Source organism: Mirounga leonina, unplaced genomic scaffold (assembly GCF_011800145.1).
Source record: "Mirounga leonina isolate KUSES-001 unplaced genomic scaffold, KU_Mleo_1.0 Mir_168, whole genome shotgun sequence".
Classification (NCBI taxonomy): Eukaryota; Metazoa; Chordata; class Mammalia; order Carnivora; family Phocidae; genus Mirounga; species Mirounga leonina.
This window is the reverse complement of record NW_023270426.1, coordinates 17,719,857-17,740,520: the sequence shown is the minus strand read 5'-3', so window position 1 is coordinate 17,740,520 and position 20,664 is coordinate 17,719,857. Positions and strand designations below refer to the sequence as shown.

At 38.5% G+C, this 20,664-nt stretch overlaps 1 protein-coding gene across 1 annotated transcript in view; it reads right to left on the bottom strand.

The window, feature by feature from the left end:
- HSPA4 (heat shock protein family A (Hsp70) member 4) overlaps window positions 1–20,664 on the bottom strand; it is a 48,664-nt gene that overhangs the window by 11,668 nt on the left and 16,332 nt on the right. Inside the window, exons 4-11 of the mRNA XM_035014125.1 lie at window positions 19,642–19,764; window positions 15,215–15,314; window positions 14,419–14,552; window positions 11,717–11,961; window positions 3,535–3,611; window positions 2,106–2,257; window positions 1,509–1,615; window positions 931–1,064 (exon numbers count right to left, since the gene is read on the bottom strand). Coding sequence (XP_034870016.1) covers window positions 931–1,064; window positions 1,509–1,615; window positions 2,106–2,257; window positions 3,535–3,611; window positions 11,717–11,961; window positions 14,419–14,552; window positions 15,215–15,314; window positions 19,642–19,764 — 1,072 coding nt within the window. The remainder of the gene's footprint in view (window positions 1–930; window positions 1,065–1,508; window positions 1,616–2,105; window positions 2,258–3,534; window positions 3,612–11,716; window positions 11,962–14,418; window positions 14,553–15,214; window positions 15,315–19,641; window positions 19,765–20,664) is intronic.

The window sequence follows — 20,664 nt, the reverse complement described above, 5'->3', positions numbered from 1 at the left end:
ATTCAAACATGAATATATGCCCATACGGCCAGGTTATGCCCATTTCTCAGTGACAGGTCAAGTAATCTTACTAAATCATTAGATTTCTCCTCCTTCTCTCATAAATAGTCAAACTCTCAGTACCTTGTCCCGATTAAGGACTCACACATCTCCTAACCCTCCAAACATTTTCTCACCTCTGGTCCCTTATTCCAATTCATCTTTATATGCCACTGCCAGGGAAGTTCCTAAACTGATGCCACTTATCCTCTACTGAAAAAACCCTAGTGATTCCGTACTGCTTCTGTCATTTATCAAGAAATTGCCATACATCAAGAGTCAATTACTACACCAGAGTTCTACTTACGTTTTTTAATTTACAAAACATGAATTCTCATTCTTATTCCCATTTTACAAATGAGGAAAACAGAGTAGGCTAACTTTCCCACAGCTTCTAAGTGCCATTCAGGATATTCCTAATACTTCTAATACTTTACTTGTGTATTCTAAGTCTGTAATGATCATGTAATTCTGGTTTCTCTCTCACCTAGTGTAATTTCCAGATTATAAGAACTTCTGAGGATCTGTGAAGACTCTAGCCAACATGGCTCCATAACCTAGGATACTGACATAACTATTTTCTAATCATTTTCTGTGTACATCTTATAACTCTGTGTTAGGGTGAAAATTGAGTTTAACTCCTTTTTAGTGTCTATGTATTATCACATTATGCACAAGGTATACCCACTATGTGCATTAACCAAGAAATACTGCCCACACAACAGAGATCCAATTAAATAGTAACCATCCTGCTAGTAGTGAAATGGTCACAAGCCTGGAAGAGGTTTTTTGCGTGGGATTTACAATACCAAATTTCAGATTATACTTGCTAGCTCCCAGTTCTCCCAAGTACATAATTTTTCTTTTTTTTAAGTCTCCAATTCTACTTACCTATAGCAGGATCTGGATAGGGCAAATCCTGCAGGGAACTATAATAGGCCTCAAGAGTGAAAGGTTCCTTTCTATAAAATGTGAGTACTTTAGAGAAAGGAGCAGAATGATTTTTTGTAAAGACTTCACAGTCACTAGATGGAGGAAAAAGACAAAAACACACAAATTTAAGATATTCCTGAACACTTTTACCAACTTATTGTACATCTGTAATTACGGTGTGGCTCTAGTTACTCTTCTCATGCTCTCTCATCTGGCATCATTTCCAGGATATAAGAGGTTCCAAGGAAAAAGAAACTTACATATATATCTATAGATATATATAAAGTCCGTTTCAAGGAATATAAATATATTTGAATAAGTACGTCAAAGGCACCAATTACTTCAGCAGGATCAATTATAGTAAACTAAGTAAGGACACAGATTTATTCTCAAGACTAAAGTTAAGGCATCACTTTGCTTCATGCACTGTAATGAAATGTTACAGATCTGCAGAAGTTGAAATGGAGGGCAATATTTTACTCAGACTTAACACTAAGTTAACTGTAAGTATAAAAATAATTAATAAATGTTATTACCTTGACCCTTCTTCAGCTGGAGAATTCCATCTCAGAGATATGGGATATGGTACTACATCAGTGATAGAAAATTCTCTGACTTTGAAAGCGGGCGATAAGATTGCACACTAGAATAATAATTTTTAAAAATTCCATATGACAAATACAGACATTATGAACTGTTATTATGAGACCTATAAATAATAACTTCAAAAAACCACCATCAACGGTTTTTAAGTGTTTACATTAAGTGGTTTTAAAAACTTTCAGATTAACTATTACCTAGCCATTACTTTTCATTTTTCCATGAACTCAAACCTTTACTTAATTTATGTACAATGCTACTTCATATATAGACAACAGATAATGTGCCAAATTCCAGTAGTATTTCAGGCTTACCTATGTTTCTAGTAAATTAATTCAGCTTATTCCATGTGATAGAGTACAATTCCATTTATCAACACCACCTCTGATATCCATTGTAAAACTAAAATTTTAGAATCTTACACCTAGAGATCATCCTAAGCTATCCTCAGATTATTAGCTAGATATAGAAAACCAATGCCATCTTGGCACAATGACCTATAAATGGATGGCTACCTGTGAAAGAAAGCTCACCTGCAATGCACAGCCTCGAGTGACAGCTTCATCAGCATTTAGTGTTGTACTAAGCTCTTTACCAAAAAATTTGCTGATCTTCTCTTTCAATGCAGGGATTCGTGTCGCGCCACCAACTATCTCCACTGCATAAATATCTTCTTTCTTTAACTCTATTTTAAAATGATTAAAAAAGACACTGAGATGAAAACAACCTTTAAATTAGTACTTTACAATGAAATAAAAGAGCAATATAACATCTTAACACAACAAAATAACTTAGATTCCTAACAAAACCCTGCCACTCTTTCACCCCCTCACCACCACCACCACCACCACCCACACACACACACACATACACACACACATACACACACACACCCCTGCGGCATCTGAAAACAAGTAGGTATGTTCTGATGCACCAGGGGCAGTGCGGCACAATATTGGGACTTAAGAGGACAGGGCCATGAATACTAAATGCCCTACAGCGTAGAGAGCCCATAATCTCTGAAACAGTCCCACGTAAAAAAATTGCTGAAACATCAATAGTTAAGCTAGCCACAAGGAAAATAAGAGGGCCTTGAAATACTGAGTTACCCCTGACATGGCATGAAAGAAAAAAGTATTCGAAGCACACCTAGCCCCACCAGCACTCTACCCAGAGCATAGGCATTGGTCAGATTATTAACACAGGTACAGCTTCGTCCTAACATAAGTAAAGAAGGTGCACACCAAAGCTCTTCCATCACTCATAGAATACTCCTAACACCACCTGGTTTCCTGGTCACATTTTATGCAACAAATACTGACGGTATGCTGAGCAGGGCTATTTAAAGAAATGGGCTATCCCAGTATGGAAAGATCATGCCAGTTTGCCTAATCACTCTGATTTAAGAGCTGACCTTTGTCAAGATGACAGTACATCTCAACACTCTGAAATACTTAGCAACCAACACAACAGTGGACTCCAAGTGAAAGTATGCTGAAGGTTTTAGGAAAATTAGTGATATATTACTAAATCAAATATCTACTTTTAGTTAGAGATAAAATTAAAGCATCCTGTTAAAATAACTATGTGGTTATCACATCCTCCCTTGGCTGTATTTCTCAGTAAAACATTCAAACAGAAAAGCCTATACAAGTACTACAAAGCAACAAAGCAAAAGACAATTTTTACCACTATGAAATAAATGGGATGTTTATATCCATCTGGGTCTGAATTAGCTTTCTTGACAAAGTATTAGATTTCCCTGGACACCATTATCAAAAGAGGTGGGGGCAGGAGGCGGGGGTGCTCCAGAGAAAAGACAGACATAAAAAGAAGCTTAATATAGCAATGAAGTAGTGGTATATACAATGAAAATTTGTGTAACTTAAAAAAAAAAAAAGTAAAACAACATTTTCCAAAAAGCCATGATTATACAAACAATTCAGTCACAGTAATACTTACTGGCTTGTTCCAAAACACTACGAAGTGGTGGCTCCACTCTAGCTAAGAGATCATCGCACATCTCCAGAAATTTGCCCCTATGAAAAAAACAGCAATAGGTTTAAATCATATTCCACTTTTATGGGGGGGGGGGGGGGGGGCGATGGCTATAATCAAAAAGGCAGATAATAACAAGTATTGGCAAAAATGTAGAGAAACTGGATCCCTCATACATTCCTGGTAAGAATATAAAATGGTGTGGCCATTTTGGAAAAGAATTTGGCAGTTCGGGGCGCCTGGGTGGCCCAGGTGGTTAAGCGACTGCCTTCGGCTCAGGTCATGATCCTGGAGTCCTAGGATCGAGTCCCGTGCATCAGGCTCCCTGCTGGGCGGGGAGTCTGCTTCTCCCTCTGACCCTTCCCTCTCTCATGCTCTCTCATTTTCGCTCTCTCAAATAAACAAATAAATAAAATCTTTAAAAAAAAAAAGGGGGGGGGGTGCCTGGGTGGCTCAGATGGTTAAGCGTCTGCCTTCAGCTCAGGTCATGATCCCAGAGTCCTGGGATCAGGTCCCGCATCGGGCTCCCTGCTCAGCGGGGAGCCTGCCTCTCTCTCTCTGTCTCTCTCTGTCTCTTATGAATAAATAAATAAAATCTTTAAAAAAAAAAAAAAAGAATTTGGCAGTCCTTCAAAGTGTTAAACGCAGCGTTACCATATGACCCAGCAATTCCACTCTAGGTATATAACCAGAAGAATTGAAAACATACGTCCACACAAAAACTTGCACATAAATGTTCTTCACAACAGCATTACAACAGCCAAAAAAGTGGGAAAAAAACCTAATTCCTATCAAGTAACATTCAGGAATAAAAAGGATGAATACAGTAAGAGAGACTGATAAATGTTAAAACATGGATAAACTTTTAAAAAATTATGCAAGCTGAAAGAAACCAATCAAAAAAGAGCACGTATTATATGACTCCACTTATATGAAATGTTCAGAATAGGTAAATCCCGAGAGACAGAAAATAGATTAATGGCTCCCTAGGGCTGGAGTAGGAAGAACAGATGATGAAGGACAGCTCACGGGTACAATTTTTTTTCTTTTTTTTTTTTCTTCTTTAATACACTTTTTTATATCAGTTTTAGGTTTACAGAGAAATAAAATGAATGTACAGAGAATTCCCACATACCCCTCACTTACCCTCCTCCCCCAGTTCCCCTATTAACATCCTGCATGACTGTGATCACATTTCTAACAGGTGCTGAGCCAATACCACCACATGACAGTATAAATCAGGGCTCCACAGACATCTGACACAAATGTATAATGATAAGTATCCAGCTTGATGGTATCACATGGAATAGTTTCACTGCCCTAAAAATCCTATGCTCCACCTATTCATCCCTCTCTCCCCCTGAAGCCCTGCCAACCATTGATGTTTTCACAGCCTCCATCGTTCTGCCTTTTCCCAAATGTCATATAGTTGAAATCAAACAGTATGTAACTTTTTCAAACTGGCTTCTTTTGCTTACAATTATGCATTTAGGGTTCCTCCAAGTCTTTTTATACCTTGATAACTCATTCAGGGTTTTTTTTATGAGATGATGAAAATATTCTATAACTGGGTTGTGGGGATGGTTGCCCAATTTTGTGAATATACTAAAAAGCACTGACCAGACTCTTCACAAGTGTGATTTTTATGAATTCTATCTCTGAGGTACAAAATGAACACACACAAATGGCAAAAATTTAAGACCACCTATACCAATACTGGTGAGGATATAAAACTAAAACTCTTACATGTTGGTGAGACTTTGAGTTTTTTTCCCTAACAGCAAAAAAAAAAAACTGGAAAAAGCTATTGTTCACCAAGAGGAGAAAACAAAAAACCTACAACGGCACACTAGTCAGTAATACACACGAAGGAACAAATGACAGATACAACAACTCAATGAATGTCCAATTTTATACTGAGCAAAACAAGCCTTACACAAGACTACATACTGGATGGCTACATTTCTAAGAAGTCCTGGAACAGGCAATTTTCATCTCTGACCCCTTAAAATGAAAAGTCCCTGAGGGTGAAGGCCCAGGGAAACATTTCCAGAGATGATGCACTGTCTCCTGAGAAAGGTATTATTACTCCATTGTCAAAACTCAGCAAAGGGAACACTTCAAACTTGAGTATGTCATTATATAAAAATAAAACAAAAACTATGAAACAGTGAATTCTGATTAATATGCATACTTTGGGGGACGCCTAGGTGGCTCAGTCGTTGAGTGTCTGCCTTCAGGTCAGGTCATGATCCCAGGGTCCTGGGACCGAGCCCCGCATCAGGCTTCTTGCACAGGGGGAAGGCTGCTTCTCCCCCTCCCGCTCCCCCTGCTTGTGTTCCATCTCTCTCTGTCAAATAAATAAAATCTTTAAAAAAAAAAATGTGCATACTTTGGTATTTGGGGAGAAGTATACAGATGGATGTCTGCAATTTAGTTTGAGGTGCATCAAAAAACAGAACTGGTGGATAGATAGAAGGATGGATAGATAAACAGGTACAGTTAATGTTATAAATAGAATCCAAGTGGCAGGATAGGGATGTTCACTATAAAATTCTTTGTTTTGCTGCATATTTGAAAATGTCCATCATAAAAAAATGAAAAGACTCCTGCAGAGAGAAGTCTTGAAAGATGGCAACAGCAGTAGTAAAGGCTTTTTCTTTCTTTTTTAAAATTTGTTTGGAAAACTAATTCCCACAACTATAAAATTCACCTATTTAAAATGTATAATTAAATGGCTTTTAGTATATTCAGAGCTGTGCAACCATCATAATCAATTTTAAAACACTTCTGTCACCATTAACCATTATTCCCCTGACCCCCTCACCTACCCCTCAGCCCTAGGCACCCACTCATGCTGGACATTCCATATAAGTAGAATTATACAAAATGCAGTCCTTTGCAACTGGCTTCTTTCACCTGGCGTAAAGTTGCCAAGGTTCTTCCATGTTATAAGCATGTATCTGTACCACATTTTTTTAATTGCCTAATAATATTCCATTGTATGGACATACCACATTTTGCTCATCCATTTTGGTAGTTAACGGACATTGGTGTTGTTTCCATTTTTTGGCTATTAGGAATAGTGCTGCTATGACCACTCATGTATGAATTTTTATGTGCACATGTTTTATTACTCTTGAATGCATACCAAGGAATGGAACTGCTGAATCATATGGTAACTCTAGGTGTAACCTATTTTAAACAACTGCTGAACTGTTTACAAAATGGCTACACCATTTTAGACTGCCACCAGCAGTGTATAATTATTTCTCGGCATCCTCTTCAAGGCTTTTGACAACAGTAATCCTGGTGGGTGTGAACTGTTTTGTCACTGTGGTTTTGATTTGCATTTCCCTAACGGCTAATGATGTTGAGCATCTTCTCATACCCCTAACTGGCCATTTCTGTATCTACTTTGAAGAAGTATCTATTCAGATCTTTTGCCCATTTTTTAATTGCACTGTCATTTTATTATTCAACTGTAATCGTCTTTATATATTCTGGATACAAACAGTATAGTTTTTTAATCTCTTCATATCCTGTCAAATAAATACACAGAGCAACCCCATTAACACCTACAAGAAAAAGAAGTAACACAGTATCCTCCACAAACGCCAAAATACAAACGGGTAAAGAAAAACCACCAATAATTATACAATTCCTACAAAGTATCAGTATCTGTGCAAAAGGAAACAGAGGAAAACAACAGGACATATAATGGGCCTGAAAAAATAACCAAAAGTCAGCAGGCCAATTTGAAAACAGCAGATAAAGTCAGAAGTGGATGGCACACTCCAGAACAAGAGAACATAAAAAAGGTCCTCGATACGGTACATTAAGAACCATGCTGAATAGGAACCAATAAACTCTCTATAGTAACCAAGTTAAAAGTTTCCTTCAAGAAAAAAGGGCCACGATGAGGAAAAACTGCTGATAAAATCCAAACCAAAGAGAACACTGGAGACAAAGGAAGATAGAATAAAGGAAAACAGAAAGTTAAGAAGCCACATTTTTAAAATATTTCATAAAAACAAAAGAGGGCACTATCGAGCAGTGAATTCAGAAAAACTCAACACACTCCAGTCTAAAAGTTGAGAATACTAAAAAAAGAGGGGGCAGGGGGATGCCTAGGTGCCTCCGTCGGTTGACGGTCTGACTCTTGGTTTTAGTTCAGGTCATGATCTCAGGGTCCTGAGAAGCAGACCCGCAGCAGCCCTAAGCTCTGCAGGGAGTCTGCTTAAAGATTCTCTCCTTCTCCCTCTGCCTCTCTCCGCAATGACACTCTCTGGCACACTCTCTCTCCTAAGTAAATCTTTTTCAAAAAAAAGTTCAGGAGGGGCACCTGGGTGGCTCATTCATTAAGCGTCTGCCTTTGGCTCAGGTCATGATCTCAGGGTCCTGGGATTGAGTCCCACATAGGCATCAGGCTCCCTGCTCGGCGGGGAGCCTGCTTCTCCCTCTCCCACTCCCCCTGCTTGTGTTCCCTCTCTACCTGTCTCTCTCTCTCTCTCTCTAATAAATAAATAAAATCTTTAATAAAAAAAGTTAAAATTAAAAAAAATAAAAAAATTTTTGAAAGTTCAGGAATATTATAGATTTCACATAAAATGAGACTAGGCAGGGGCACCTAGCTGGCTCAGTCAGTACAGCATGTGACTCTTGATCTTGAGGTCATAGGTTGAGCCCCACCGTAGAGTTTACTTAAAATAAAAGAAAAAGGGCACTGGGATGGCTCAGTTGGTTAAGTCGCTGCCTTCGGACTCCAGTCATGATCCCAGGGTCCTGGGATGGAGCCTCACATTGGGCTCCTTGCTCAGCAGGAGTCTGCTTCTCCCTCTCCTTCTGCCCCCCCCCCCCCCACTTGTCCCCTCTCTCTCTCAAATAAAATCTTAAATAAATTAAATAAAAAACAAACAAAAAAATGAGACTAGACAAATCCACTGAGACAAAAAGTAGACTGGTAATTGCTTAGGGTTAGTGTGGGAGTAATGGAGAGGACTGCTAATGGATATACGAGGTTTCTTTTTGGCCTGATGAACACATTCCAAAATTAGATCATGGTCCTTGTTGCACAACCTTGTAAATATACTGAAACCACCACTGAATTGTACATTTTAAAGTTTGACACATTTTATGGTATATGAATTGTATCTCAATGAAAAAATGATACAGAAATGAAAGAACAGAATTCGAAAAACTAAGAATTAGAATAAAAAAATAAAAGAAAAGAGTATTAGAAATGAAAAATAACCTAGAAATGACACAAGGACAAACACCCCAAATAGTGGCATAAAGGGATGAATGGAAAGAGAATGACAAATATAGACCATAGTCAAGAAAAGATCCAACATACTTACATAAGAGTTTTGAAAGAATAAAATCAAAGTACAAGAACAGAACAAGTACTGAATGATGTAATTCAAAAAAAACTTCCTTGGTATTTAAATAGCTGTGAAACTACATACCAAAAACACACACTGCATACCTGGGAAAAACTGAACAAAAGCAACCAGCAACAAAACCCTATTACTCTGGTAAATTAGACTTTCAAGAAAAAAAATATATATATATACATACATATATATACATATATATGTATGTATATGCAGGCATCTAGCAAAAAAAAATAAAAGTAACTGAAAAGTACACTGTCACAATTAGACAGCAATGCTATATGCCGAAAGAGTATTATTACTCCATTTAAGATAATCAAGGAAAGGGGCACCCAGCTGGCTCAGTCAGGGGAGCATGCAACTCTTGATCTCAGGGTTTTAAGTTATGCGACCCTTGATCTCAAGGTTGTAAGTTTGAGCCCCACACTGGGTAAAGAGATTACTTAAAAATAAAATCCTTAAAGAAATAAGATAATCAAGGAAAGAATACGAGCTAAGGTTATGTTCTATCCAACCAGGTATAAATGTGGAAAACGGTCATCAACATGCAAGAACTGTACAGGGTTCACATGTGCCATTTTTTAAAAATCTATTAGAATATCCTTCCAACAATCAAAATGATGAAGACACACTAACATAAAGCAGCAGTAAATAACAAGCCTCAGCAAGGATGTGGTGAAACTGAAACCCTTATACACTGCTGGTCAGAATGTAAAATGGTCCAAATGCTGAGGAAAATAAACTGGCAATTCCTCAAAAAACTAAGCACAGAATTAGCATATGACTCAGCAAATCCACTCCTACATTTATCCAAGAACTGAAAACAAAATAGTCAAAATAATACTTATTCATGAATAGTCATAGAAGCACTACTCATGATAGCTAAAAGGTAGAAACAACCTAAAGGTCCATCAGTTGATGAAAGGATTAAAAAAAAAAAAAGTGATGTTATCCATACAAAAAGATTATTTGCCATAAAAAGCAAAAAAGTACTAATACGTGCTACAATGTGAATGAACCTAGAAAACCTTATGTTAAAGAGGTCAGACACAAACGAAGCAAAACACAGTTATAATGCCATTTATATGAAACATCCAGAATAGGTAAATCCAGAGAGAGATAAAAAAAAAGTAGTGGTTGCCAGGTACAAGATGCAGAGAACTGCTTAATGGTTATGACATTTTATTTTGGAGTGATGAAAATGTTTTGTCACTAGATAGAGGTGGTCACTGCACAACAATGTGAATGTACTAAAAATGCCAGAGTCTTTCACTTTAAAATGGTATGAGAGCACCTGGGTGGCTCAGTCGGTTAAGCATCTGCCTTTAGCTAGGGTCATGATCCCAGGGTCCTGGGATCAAGTCCCACGTGGGGGTCCCTGCCCAGCAGGGAGCCTGCTTCTCCCTCTCCCCTGCTCATGCTCTCTCTGGCCATCTCTCTCTCTCTCTCTCTCTCAAATAAGTAAATAAAATCTTCTAGGGCGCCTGGGTGGCTCAGTTGGTTAAGCGACTGCCTTCGGCTCAGGTCATGATCCTGGAGTCCTAGGATCGAGTCCCGCATCAGGCTCCCTGCTCAGCGGGGAGCCTGCTTCTCCCTCTGACCCTCCCCCCTCTCATGTGCTCTCTCATTCTCTCTCTCTCAAATAAATAAATAAAATCTTTAAAAAAAAAAAAAATCTTCTAAAAATAATAAAAATATAAATAAAATGATATGTGAATTTTACCTCAAAAGTTAATTAGAAAAAAGGCTTCAATGTCAGAAAAAATCCGGTTTCATTAGTTAAAAAAAAAAAAAAAAAACTGCTGGTGAGCATTATAGACTATATGAAGACTATAAACTAGAGCACAGGATAGGACAGCTTTGCACTCAATGTACACAAAGCACAACTGTTTAAAAAAAAAAAAACAGCACACACGTTTTCAGTTTTTAAAAAGTACAAACTACTTACAAGAGTCTACTTGGTTGTGATTATCATGAAACATTCCACTAAATTTCTGAGGGACACACTGGTACTAGCCTACCCCCCAGTCTCCCTAACAAATACACACACAACTGCTGCTTAATAAGAATGAAAACGCTCACTTTCAAGTGGAGAGGAAAGAGGACTACCAATGTGGTTACTAGGCACATTAATATAATTCCAATTCCATCTCAATTTTTTGAGGGTAACTGAGGCCATACTTCCCCAAGCAAGTCATCAATTGTGACTAAATTTTTACCAGGAGAGTTCACATCCTTAAGAACTTACCACTCTCATCATCCAAGCAACCCAAGAGAAAACAGTAACATTCTGGGTGTTTCTGAGGATAGTCATGAAATGTCAATTACCCAGAATTCTTGCAGCACTGTACAAAGACCTATTGCCCACAAGTGACCCTGATCTACCCAAGAACACCAATTTCTGAATCAACAACTAAATAAAACTCAATACTATTCAGCATTAAAGCACCTTGCCCTGATTTTTTTTAAAACTACTAATTCACATGTAATACATACACCTGTCAACTTACTGGAATAATCAGAACAAAAAGATCAGTCTACAATATTAGAATAATCAAACCAAACTTCACATAAAAAGCAGGATCCTGAATGGTCTCTAATTTTTACCCACAGAAGTTATCTTTATAGTAACGATGATAATTTCAACATTTGTAGCAGCCATGATAATTTCAACATTTAACTAAATAAATGCTAATAGAAGTGGAGAAAAATCACAGTTCAGTTTAACATCAAAATACTGGTCTGGTTACCTATTCATAGTCCCAGATACATCAACATCATTCATAAAACATTCGATGCTCAAAGGGAGGTCTGAAGCATTTGCACTCATCAATTTCTTGAGTTTCTCACACTCTTGAGACAGTCGTAATAATGCACGGATTTTAGATTTTATGTCTAGTTTGTATTTCTTCCCAAATTCTTCACAGAAGTGATTTACTAACACCTCATCAAATTTTCTGCCTCCCAGTGTTGTGTCAAATGCAGTGGCCAGAACCTTAGGAAAAAAGATGATAATTAATTCAAAAAAAAAACAATCAATTTAATATTTTATCATGATATATATTTAACTGGTAAATTATGAGTGGGCACATTAAGGTTGAAACAAGGCAATGTTGTACCTGTCATTTTATCACTGTGAAAAGAGACACTATAATCTCCAATTTACAGATGATGGCTACAGGCCCAGACAGGTCAGATAATCTGCAGGTCACAAAGCTAGTATGTGGCAGAAGTGCAATTCAAAACCCAATCCCCTCAATTCCAAAATCCAAGGCCTTTCTACTATACCCTTCTGACTGCAAACTAAAATTACATATCCAAGGCCAAATGCACTAACATGTCATTACACCGTTCTGGTCTTATCACTATCACAAAACTATGAATAATAGCAAAGCCCTACCTCAATGCAGTTTACTACCAGGAAACATTCTAGAAGCTTAATTCACAGCAACTTGTAGAAGTCTCATTAGTTTTGATTATCCATTACCCAAATCTTGAGCAGATTAGAAGCAAACTAGATCTAATCCAATTCAATAACAGAAGGTAGGCTAAATAAATGATTACATTCTTTTTTATTTTATTTTATTTTTTTTTAAGATTTTATTTATTTATTTGAGAGAGAGAATGAGACAGAGAGAGAGCATGAGATGCGGGAGGATCAGAGGGAGAAGCAGACTCCCTGCTGAGCAGGAAGCCCGATGCGGGACTCGATCCCGGGACTCCAGGATCATGACCTGAGCCGAAGGCAGTCGCTTAACCAACTGAGCCACCCAGGCGCCCTTTATTTTATTTTTTTAAAGATTTTATGTATTTATTCGTGAAAGACATAGAGAGGCAGAGGGAGAAGCAGGCTCCCTGCAGAGCAGGGAACCCAATGCGGGACTCAATCCCAGGACCATCATGACCTGAGCCGAAGACAGATGCTTAACCGAATGAGCCACCCAGGTTACCCAATGATTACATTCTTATGAAAAAATCAAATCAATAAAAACCAATTTCTTCAAAGATGTTAAATGTCATGGGGAAATCTTAATATATTAAGCGAAGAAAAAAAAAAACAGGACACAGAACTGATTATAGTCTAATTCTAATTTTGTTTTCTTCAAAACAGTAAAATGAAATACAGCATCCTGTTCATAGTAGTAACATTGTGAATGCTTTTTCTTTCCATATAAATGTCTTCCAAGCTGGGAGTGTTTTCATAATGAGTGTTTTTAGAATTAAATTTTAATTATAATTGCAAAACTGACAGACGACAGGAGATAATAAAGGACAATTTTGGTGGCGGGGAAAAAGGCAACTAATCACAAATATACATCACTTTGACCCAAAGCCAAAGCTCAATTATGGCCAGTAGCTTCTGTTTAAAAAGGTAAGGGGTGCCTGGGTGGCTTAGTCAGTTAAGTGTCTGCCTTCGGCTCAGGTCATTCATGATCCCGGGGTCCTGGGATGGAGCCCCACATCGTGCTCCTTGTTCAGTAGGGAGCCTGCTTCTCCCTCTCTCTGCCCGCTGCTCCCCCGCTTGTGCGCGCTCTCTCTCTGTCAAATAAATAAAATATTAAAAAATGGAAAAAAAAAGCCCTAGAAACAATATAAATCAGAACATAAAGTGAAACCAAGTCTAGTTTTCAAAATAAAAAGACTGTAACAAACAGGGTCTCAAAATGCCCTCCAAACCTAACGAATACTTATTGTGAGACAGTCCCGCCCCACCAATCCCCAAATTTGAAGGAGAAAGGTAACTGAAACCTCGGCACAAAGAACCCTGATACACAACCCTAGTAACTACAGCTAACACTCAAAAACTCATTGGTTCTTAAGCAAATTGTAGATAAAATCGGCTAGAGAACTGATTTTATATCCCATTGGGTAACTGCCATATACCGGCAAATTCAAATGTGACCATGTTGACTCTCTGGCCTTCCTTGCCTTAAACAGTGCTAGACTTCTCTGTGTAAAAGTGCTTTCTCCAGAGTTCTAAGATTTCCAGAATCTAGAATATCACTCTCAGTCTGGTTTCTTTTTGGCCATCCAAGTTTTAGTCCCCACACTCTTTTCCCAAACACTCAAAACCTTAAGATCAAGAATACAATACCTTTGTCATCTCTTCAATCCTCAGTGTAAAAAAATTCACAAAGGGACTACATATTAAGGAATCCTAATAAGCCTGCAGGGTAAGCATTATCTTCTGCAAATTATAGATTAGAAAAATAAGGATCAGGAATCTTAAGAGCTTGTTCCTCAAGGTCTATGCTTTTTGCTTCACACCATGCCAACTCTTGATAAACTACAGCTTCTACCCTACTTCTACATACCTAGTTCTAGTTTAGATGGCTCATACCAAGCTTCCATTAATGAAACAAAATTCTTTAAGTTATTTTTTCAACTGTCTCCCATAAATTCCTCATTACCATACACTTGTAATAAAGTTTTCCAGAAATAATATACTTACTTTAAGTTTTCCTCTATTAAACGCACATACAGAAACTTGATAAGAAGAATGCCCCATGTCTACAAAAACTACATTTCGTGGTTTCTCTTCTAGGGCAGGAAGATCTTGCTTATAGATTCCATAGGCAAGAGCAACTAGTAAGAAAACAATGAAATTCAATGTAACATTATCATTTAAATAGTACATTTAAAATACACTTTAAGTAAAAAAAAAAAAAATTTATACAGTGAATAGGGACTGCATCACATGCTATGTTTTACAAAAAATCAAATTCTTCATATGCTTTGCATAATTTATTCATGAGGAACAGTTACTTCAAAGAATTAAATGCTGACATTCACTTAGACCTCCTTAGTGTTTACAATTTCTACTTCCAATGACTTCGGCAATTTTTCCCAACCACTTCCCCCACTTTTCCAAACATATTTTCCAGGATTTCTTTCTTCTGCACCATCTCAACATTCCCACATATCTCTCCCTGAGATGTTGCTTTATAGTTTACAGCCCATTAAAGGGCTGGAGAAAAGGTGGATCTTTAAACTGACACACTGTGAACGCACAATAATTGTGTTACTTTCCAAACGAGGATGTGATTATGTACCAATGTAAGGGCTATGTGGATAAAGAAAAAGCATTGGTCAGATGAATTCTTTATGGGTGACACGGTATCCAAAAACACTATGGCACATAGGTGTAAGTGCTGCAAGCAAAATAAAGAACAAGAAACCCCAGAGTTTTAAAAGATGGCAGAACCTTCAAGATTCACCAAGTCACAGATGCTAACAGTCCCTGTTACCTGCAGTTGTTTCATTCATTAATCGCAGGCAATTAAGGCCAGCAATTTGTGTTGCATCCATCACTGATCGTCTTTCTGCATCAGTATAGAAACAAGGAACCTACAAAAAAATGTAAAAGTTTCCTATATTAGGGAGTCTTCATTTATTTTTTTTATTTAAAGATTTTAAGATTTTTTTTTTTTAAAGATTTTATTTATTTATTTGAGAAAGAGAGAATGAGAGACAGAGAGCATGAGAGGGAGGAGGGTCAGAGGGAGAAGCAGACTCCCCGCCGAGCAGGGAGCCCGATGCGGGACTCGATCCCGGGACTCCAGGATCATGGCCTGAGCCGAAGGCAGTCGCTTAACCAACTGAGCCACCCAGGCGCCCAAGGGAGTCTTCATTTAAAATACACCTCCCAGGGGCGCCTGGGTGGCTCAGTTGTTAAGCATCTGCCTTCGGCTCAGGTCATGATCCCAGGGTCCTGGGATCAAGCCCCGCATCTGGCTCCCTGCTCCGCGGGAAGCCTGCTTCTCCCTGCCCTAGTCCTCCTGCTTGTGTTCCCTCTCTCGCTGTGTCTCTCTCTGTCAAATAAATAAATAAAATCTTTAAAAATAAATAAATAAATAAAATACACCTCCCAAAACACAGTAAAATCCAGAAATGCCCTCAAATACCTACAGCAATTTATTCCTTATATGATCAAGGAAGTATTTCAAACCAGTATGGAAAAGTTAGAATATTCATTAAGTAGTGTTGGAACAAATGGATAACCATACAGAGAAAAAATTAGGTACCATCCCTACTGCACACCTCATACCAAAATATATTTCAAATCAAAGATTTAACAGTTAAAAAAAAAAGATGAGTACCAGAAGGAAAGGGGGTCTTTACCATCAGAGGGAAGAAATTCTGTAAATCTAACACAAAATACAGAAGAAAAAAAGGAGGAGAAAAGATCAATATATTTGAATAGCAATGTAACAGGACAGACGGTAACTACACTTGTGGTGAACAGAGCATAATGTATAAACTTGTCAAATCACTTAAGGTGTACACCTGAAACTAACGTAACATTGTATGTCAACTATAAACAAAACAATTTTTATAAAGATCAATATATTTGACTCATAAAAATTCTAATGACCAAATGCAGAAAATATTTGCGACTCATAACATAAAATGATAGAGCTAATCTAGTATACATGCAGAACTACAAATCAAAATGTAGACCCATAAACTCAAAATGAGCATAGAATAGGAATGTTTTACAGAAAAGAAATACAGAAGGGCTCTTAAATTTAAAAATGTTCTCAACTTCACCTAAAGAATAAAACATTAAAATCACACTTTCTTTTTTTTTTTTTTTTAAGATTTATTTATTCATTTGACAGAGAGAGACACAGCGAGAGAGGGAACACAAGCAGGGGGAGTGGGAGAGGGAGAAGCAGGCTTCCCGCCAAGCAGGGAGCCTGACGTGGTGCTCGATCCCAGGACCCTGGGATCATGACCTGAGCTGAAGGCAGATGCTTAACGACTGAGCCACCCAGGCGTCCCTCACAAACACTTTGATAGCATTATTCACCTATTAGAGAATCAGCTAACACCCCAATAACGTGTGCTGGTGAGACTGCTGTCCAACAAGTTCTCTTATACACTGCAAGTGAAAGTGTGAGTACGAATTCTTTAAAAGGCAATTAAACAAGTGTGGTTAAAATTACAAATACACAGGACACCTGGGAGGCTTAGATGGTTAAGCATCTGCTTTCGGCTCAGCTCAGGTCATGATCCCAGGGTCCTGGGATCAAGCCCTGATTCAGGCTCCTTACTCATAGAGCAGTCTGCTTCTCCCTCTACTTGTGCTCTCAATTTGACAAATAAGTAAATAAAATCTTAAAAAAAAAAAATTACAAATACACATATCCTTTGTCCCAGCAATTGTACTTCTAGGACTCTAACCTATAAATCCTACAAACTTATCACATAAGAGCAAAATCTTATCTGTTCAAGTTTATTCACAGCAAAAATTTTTTTTTTATTCTTTACAATTTAAAAAAAAAAACTGGAAGGGCGCACCTGGGTGGCTCAGTCAGTTTACCGTCCGACTCTTGATTTCGGCTCAGGTCATGATCTCGGTCATGGGATCGAGCCCCATGTTGGGCTCTGTACTCAGCAGGGAGTCTGCCCGAAATTCTCTCTCCCCCTCTGCCCCTCCCCCTGTTCCCATGCACGCTCTCTCTCAAATAAATCTTCAAAAAATAAAATAAATATGTAAGTTTTTAAAAAAAGGAAGCAACCGCAGGTCCAACAAAAACAGACTAATTAAAGAGATTTCATTACATGCATAACCAGAATACTCTGCAGCCACTGAAAAGAATGAAACCCTTCTCTACCACTAAGGAAGATAAGGAAGATAAAATGTCTAAAATTTATCAAAAGAAAAATGAAACTAAAAAAGGATATATATACACATTTACTTGGGTACACAAAAATCTCTGGAAAGATGTGTAACCAAGTAATAAAACTCCTAACATCTGGGAAGAAGAAACTTCCTTCTAGGTAAGCAGAGGGTGCTGAAGCTTCCCATACACGCTTTTGATTTTTGAACACCAGGGCTACTATTACCTTTCCAAAAAAATAAAGTTTATGTTTTAACAATATCAACTTATAAATAAAGCAAAATACGCCCAGGCTCTATTTATACAGCAATTAGACATAGCACAATAGCAAGAGCTAGGGCAGCGAATGTGCAGTGGAGTTTGTATAGGGGCCAGAGCCGGCTATCCTTAGAGAGGCCTGATGAAAAGGTTAGCTCTTTCCCAGCATAGAGGAACTTAAGTGATAAACAGGTCACTAAATTAAAGAAAAATCTCCCTAAAAGACAAGAGTGGCTCACTACACCTAAACTGTTTGTACAACATAATTTATGCTACATAGCTACTTTCCTTCTGGGAGTCTAGAATTTTTGTATGGATTAGGCACAAAGTGCCTATATGACTGACCTCCAGTTAGAAACCCTGGACTCTGAGGCTCAGGCAGAACTTGCCTGGTGTTCCGTATGTCACGTGTTATCACAACTTGTCGCTAGAAGAATTAAGTGCTTGCAGTATGACTCCCCTGGAAGGGGACTCTTAGAAGTTTGTGCCTGGTTTCCTCCAGAAACTGCCCTGTGCCTTTCCCTTTGTTGATTCTGCTTTGTATCCTTTCATTGTAATAAATCTTAGCCATAGGTATGGCTATATGGTGAGTTCTACAGATTCTAGCAAGTCACTGAAATTCAGTACAGTCTTGAGGACCCCTAATACATGACTTAATACATCACCTTTTAACTTGATCTCAAAAGCTGGAAAAGCCACTCGGGCATTCTGCCATTGTACGTACATAAATTTCACTTCCATACTGAGCATAATTGAGAATCAAAGTTAGGGCACTAGGTGGGGGAAGTGGGTACAAATCTGAAAATATGTTAGGGCAAGACAAATGCATCTAAGAAACACAGAGCCTGCAATGAATAGGAGCTCTTAAGAAAAGTAGCACTTTTATTCTTTGGATCCCCGGAATACAACACAACCATAATCCAATTCTTCCTGACAAATGTCAGTTCTACTGTACTAGATAGCCAAGAACCAAGGAATCTATCAGACAACAGACTGCAAAGTAAAAGTCACCTAACAACCCTTGCTTTGCTGATGAATACACCAATAGGAAGACAAAAGAGACCACAGAACTAAGATACTAATATAACAACTGCAGAATGAGGAGATTCAGTTGCAAAGCCAATACATCCACCCAAATTTCAACAGTTCCTAAGGACTCCATCAGGCTTCCATCTTAACAGGAATATGCAAAAGACAAGACTAGTCTACTGCCGCCCTGCCTTTAGTTCTAAATACAGGGCAAGCAAAAATAAAATATAGACATTGAAATGAAGAAAATAACATTTCTAATTGTGAATATTCAAATTCAACAAACAAGTGGCTATCACGTGCCAGGCCCTCTGCAAGGTGCTAAAAGGAATCCAGGGGGGAAGTGGGCTCTGAGGTAAGCCTTCAAATAGGAAAAATAGAGAAGAGCTGAGTAAAAACTAGGGGGCAGAAAAGAATACTCAAGAAAATGAAGACTAGGGCACCTGGGTGGCTCAGTCGTTAAGTGTCTGCCTTTGGCTCAGGTCATGATCCCAGGGTGCTGGGATTGAGCCCCCCATCGGGCTCCCTGCTCGGCGGGAAGCCTGCTTCTCCCTCTCCCACTCCCCCTGCTTGTGTTCCCTCTCTCGCTGTCTGTCAAAAAATAAATCTTTTAAAAAAAAGAGAAAATGAAGACTAGTTTGATAAATTCTTAAAATAATCCCTATAACCGAAGGCAAAAAGCAATTCTTTTTGCAACTGACAAAATTCTTCTCTCTGCTTCTTCACTTAAGTTCCCAATAAAACGCAGGGATCAAACTCACCGAAACAACACAGTCCACAACGGGCTTCTTAAGAACACTTTCTGCTGTCTCCTTCAGTTTGGACAAAAGCATGGCAGTCACCTGCTCCGTAGTAAAACTTCGCTCTTCCTCCATATATTTCACCTACAATAAAACAACAAAAAGGATCTAGACTTATTCCAGTTTTTCATGACCTAAAAGCCATTTAAAATGAGCAATTTTCATCATCAATGGATCACTATCTCAAGAAGGAACTGAAGAACACTCGTCTGGGAAGCAAAAACAACTTGAAGGTCACTTTTAGCTTTTTAACATGTTTATCAAACATGAATACCTGCAGATAAGGACCATTATGAAACAGTATGCTGTGACCACCAACAAAAGCTCAGATCACCTGTGTGAAGAAGCAAACTGGGAGTGCTCACCATGGCCCAACACTGCACCTCCATAAAGAGGTCTGGTGGTGGACACTCTGCCCCCTGGAATACTATGTGGGTTTTACTTTGTTTACCATGTTGACTTTATGATCATTTCCAAAATTAGGATCCGATCTAGCCTGAGGTCAGAGTTTTTGTCAGTTTGTTTACTGCTGTAGGCCCAAGACTTAGGACAAACCAGACACAATAAATACTTGAATTAAAGGATAAATGAATAAAGCTTCAAGATACCCTACCCCGCATAAAAGCGTGCAACTTGGAAAAGGGCTCCAAACTTGAAATGCTGAAAGACTGGCTAAGACAAGCCCCATCCCACATGCCCACAGTCCCCAAATGCAATCCACACCTTGAAAACAGAACTCTCTTCTTCCAGCTGCTGCTCCAAGTGAACCTGAGCACCACCTTCTCCTAAACTCCTGAAGTCTTCGCTCCCCAGCCCAATCCTAATTTATCCTGGTTCACAATCTAGTAGTCCCTTACTTTACTGCACGATGAACATGGGAAAGCGCCCCTCCCCATGAGCCTCTTCTTCCGTGCTATCTGCTTAATTCTTAGTCTACTGCTCCACTCCTGTACTTGGACCCACTTGGTCCCCGGATCTTCTCCC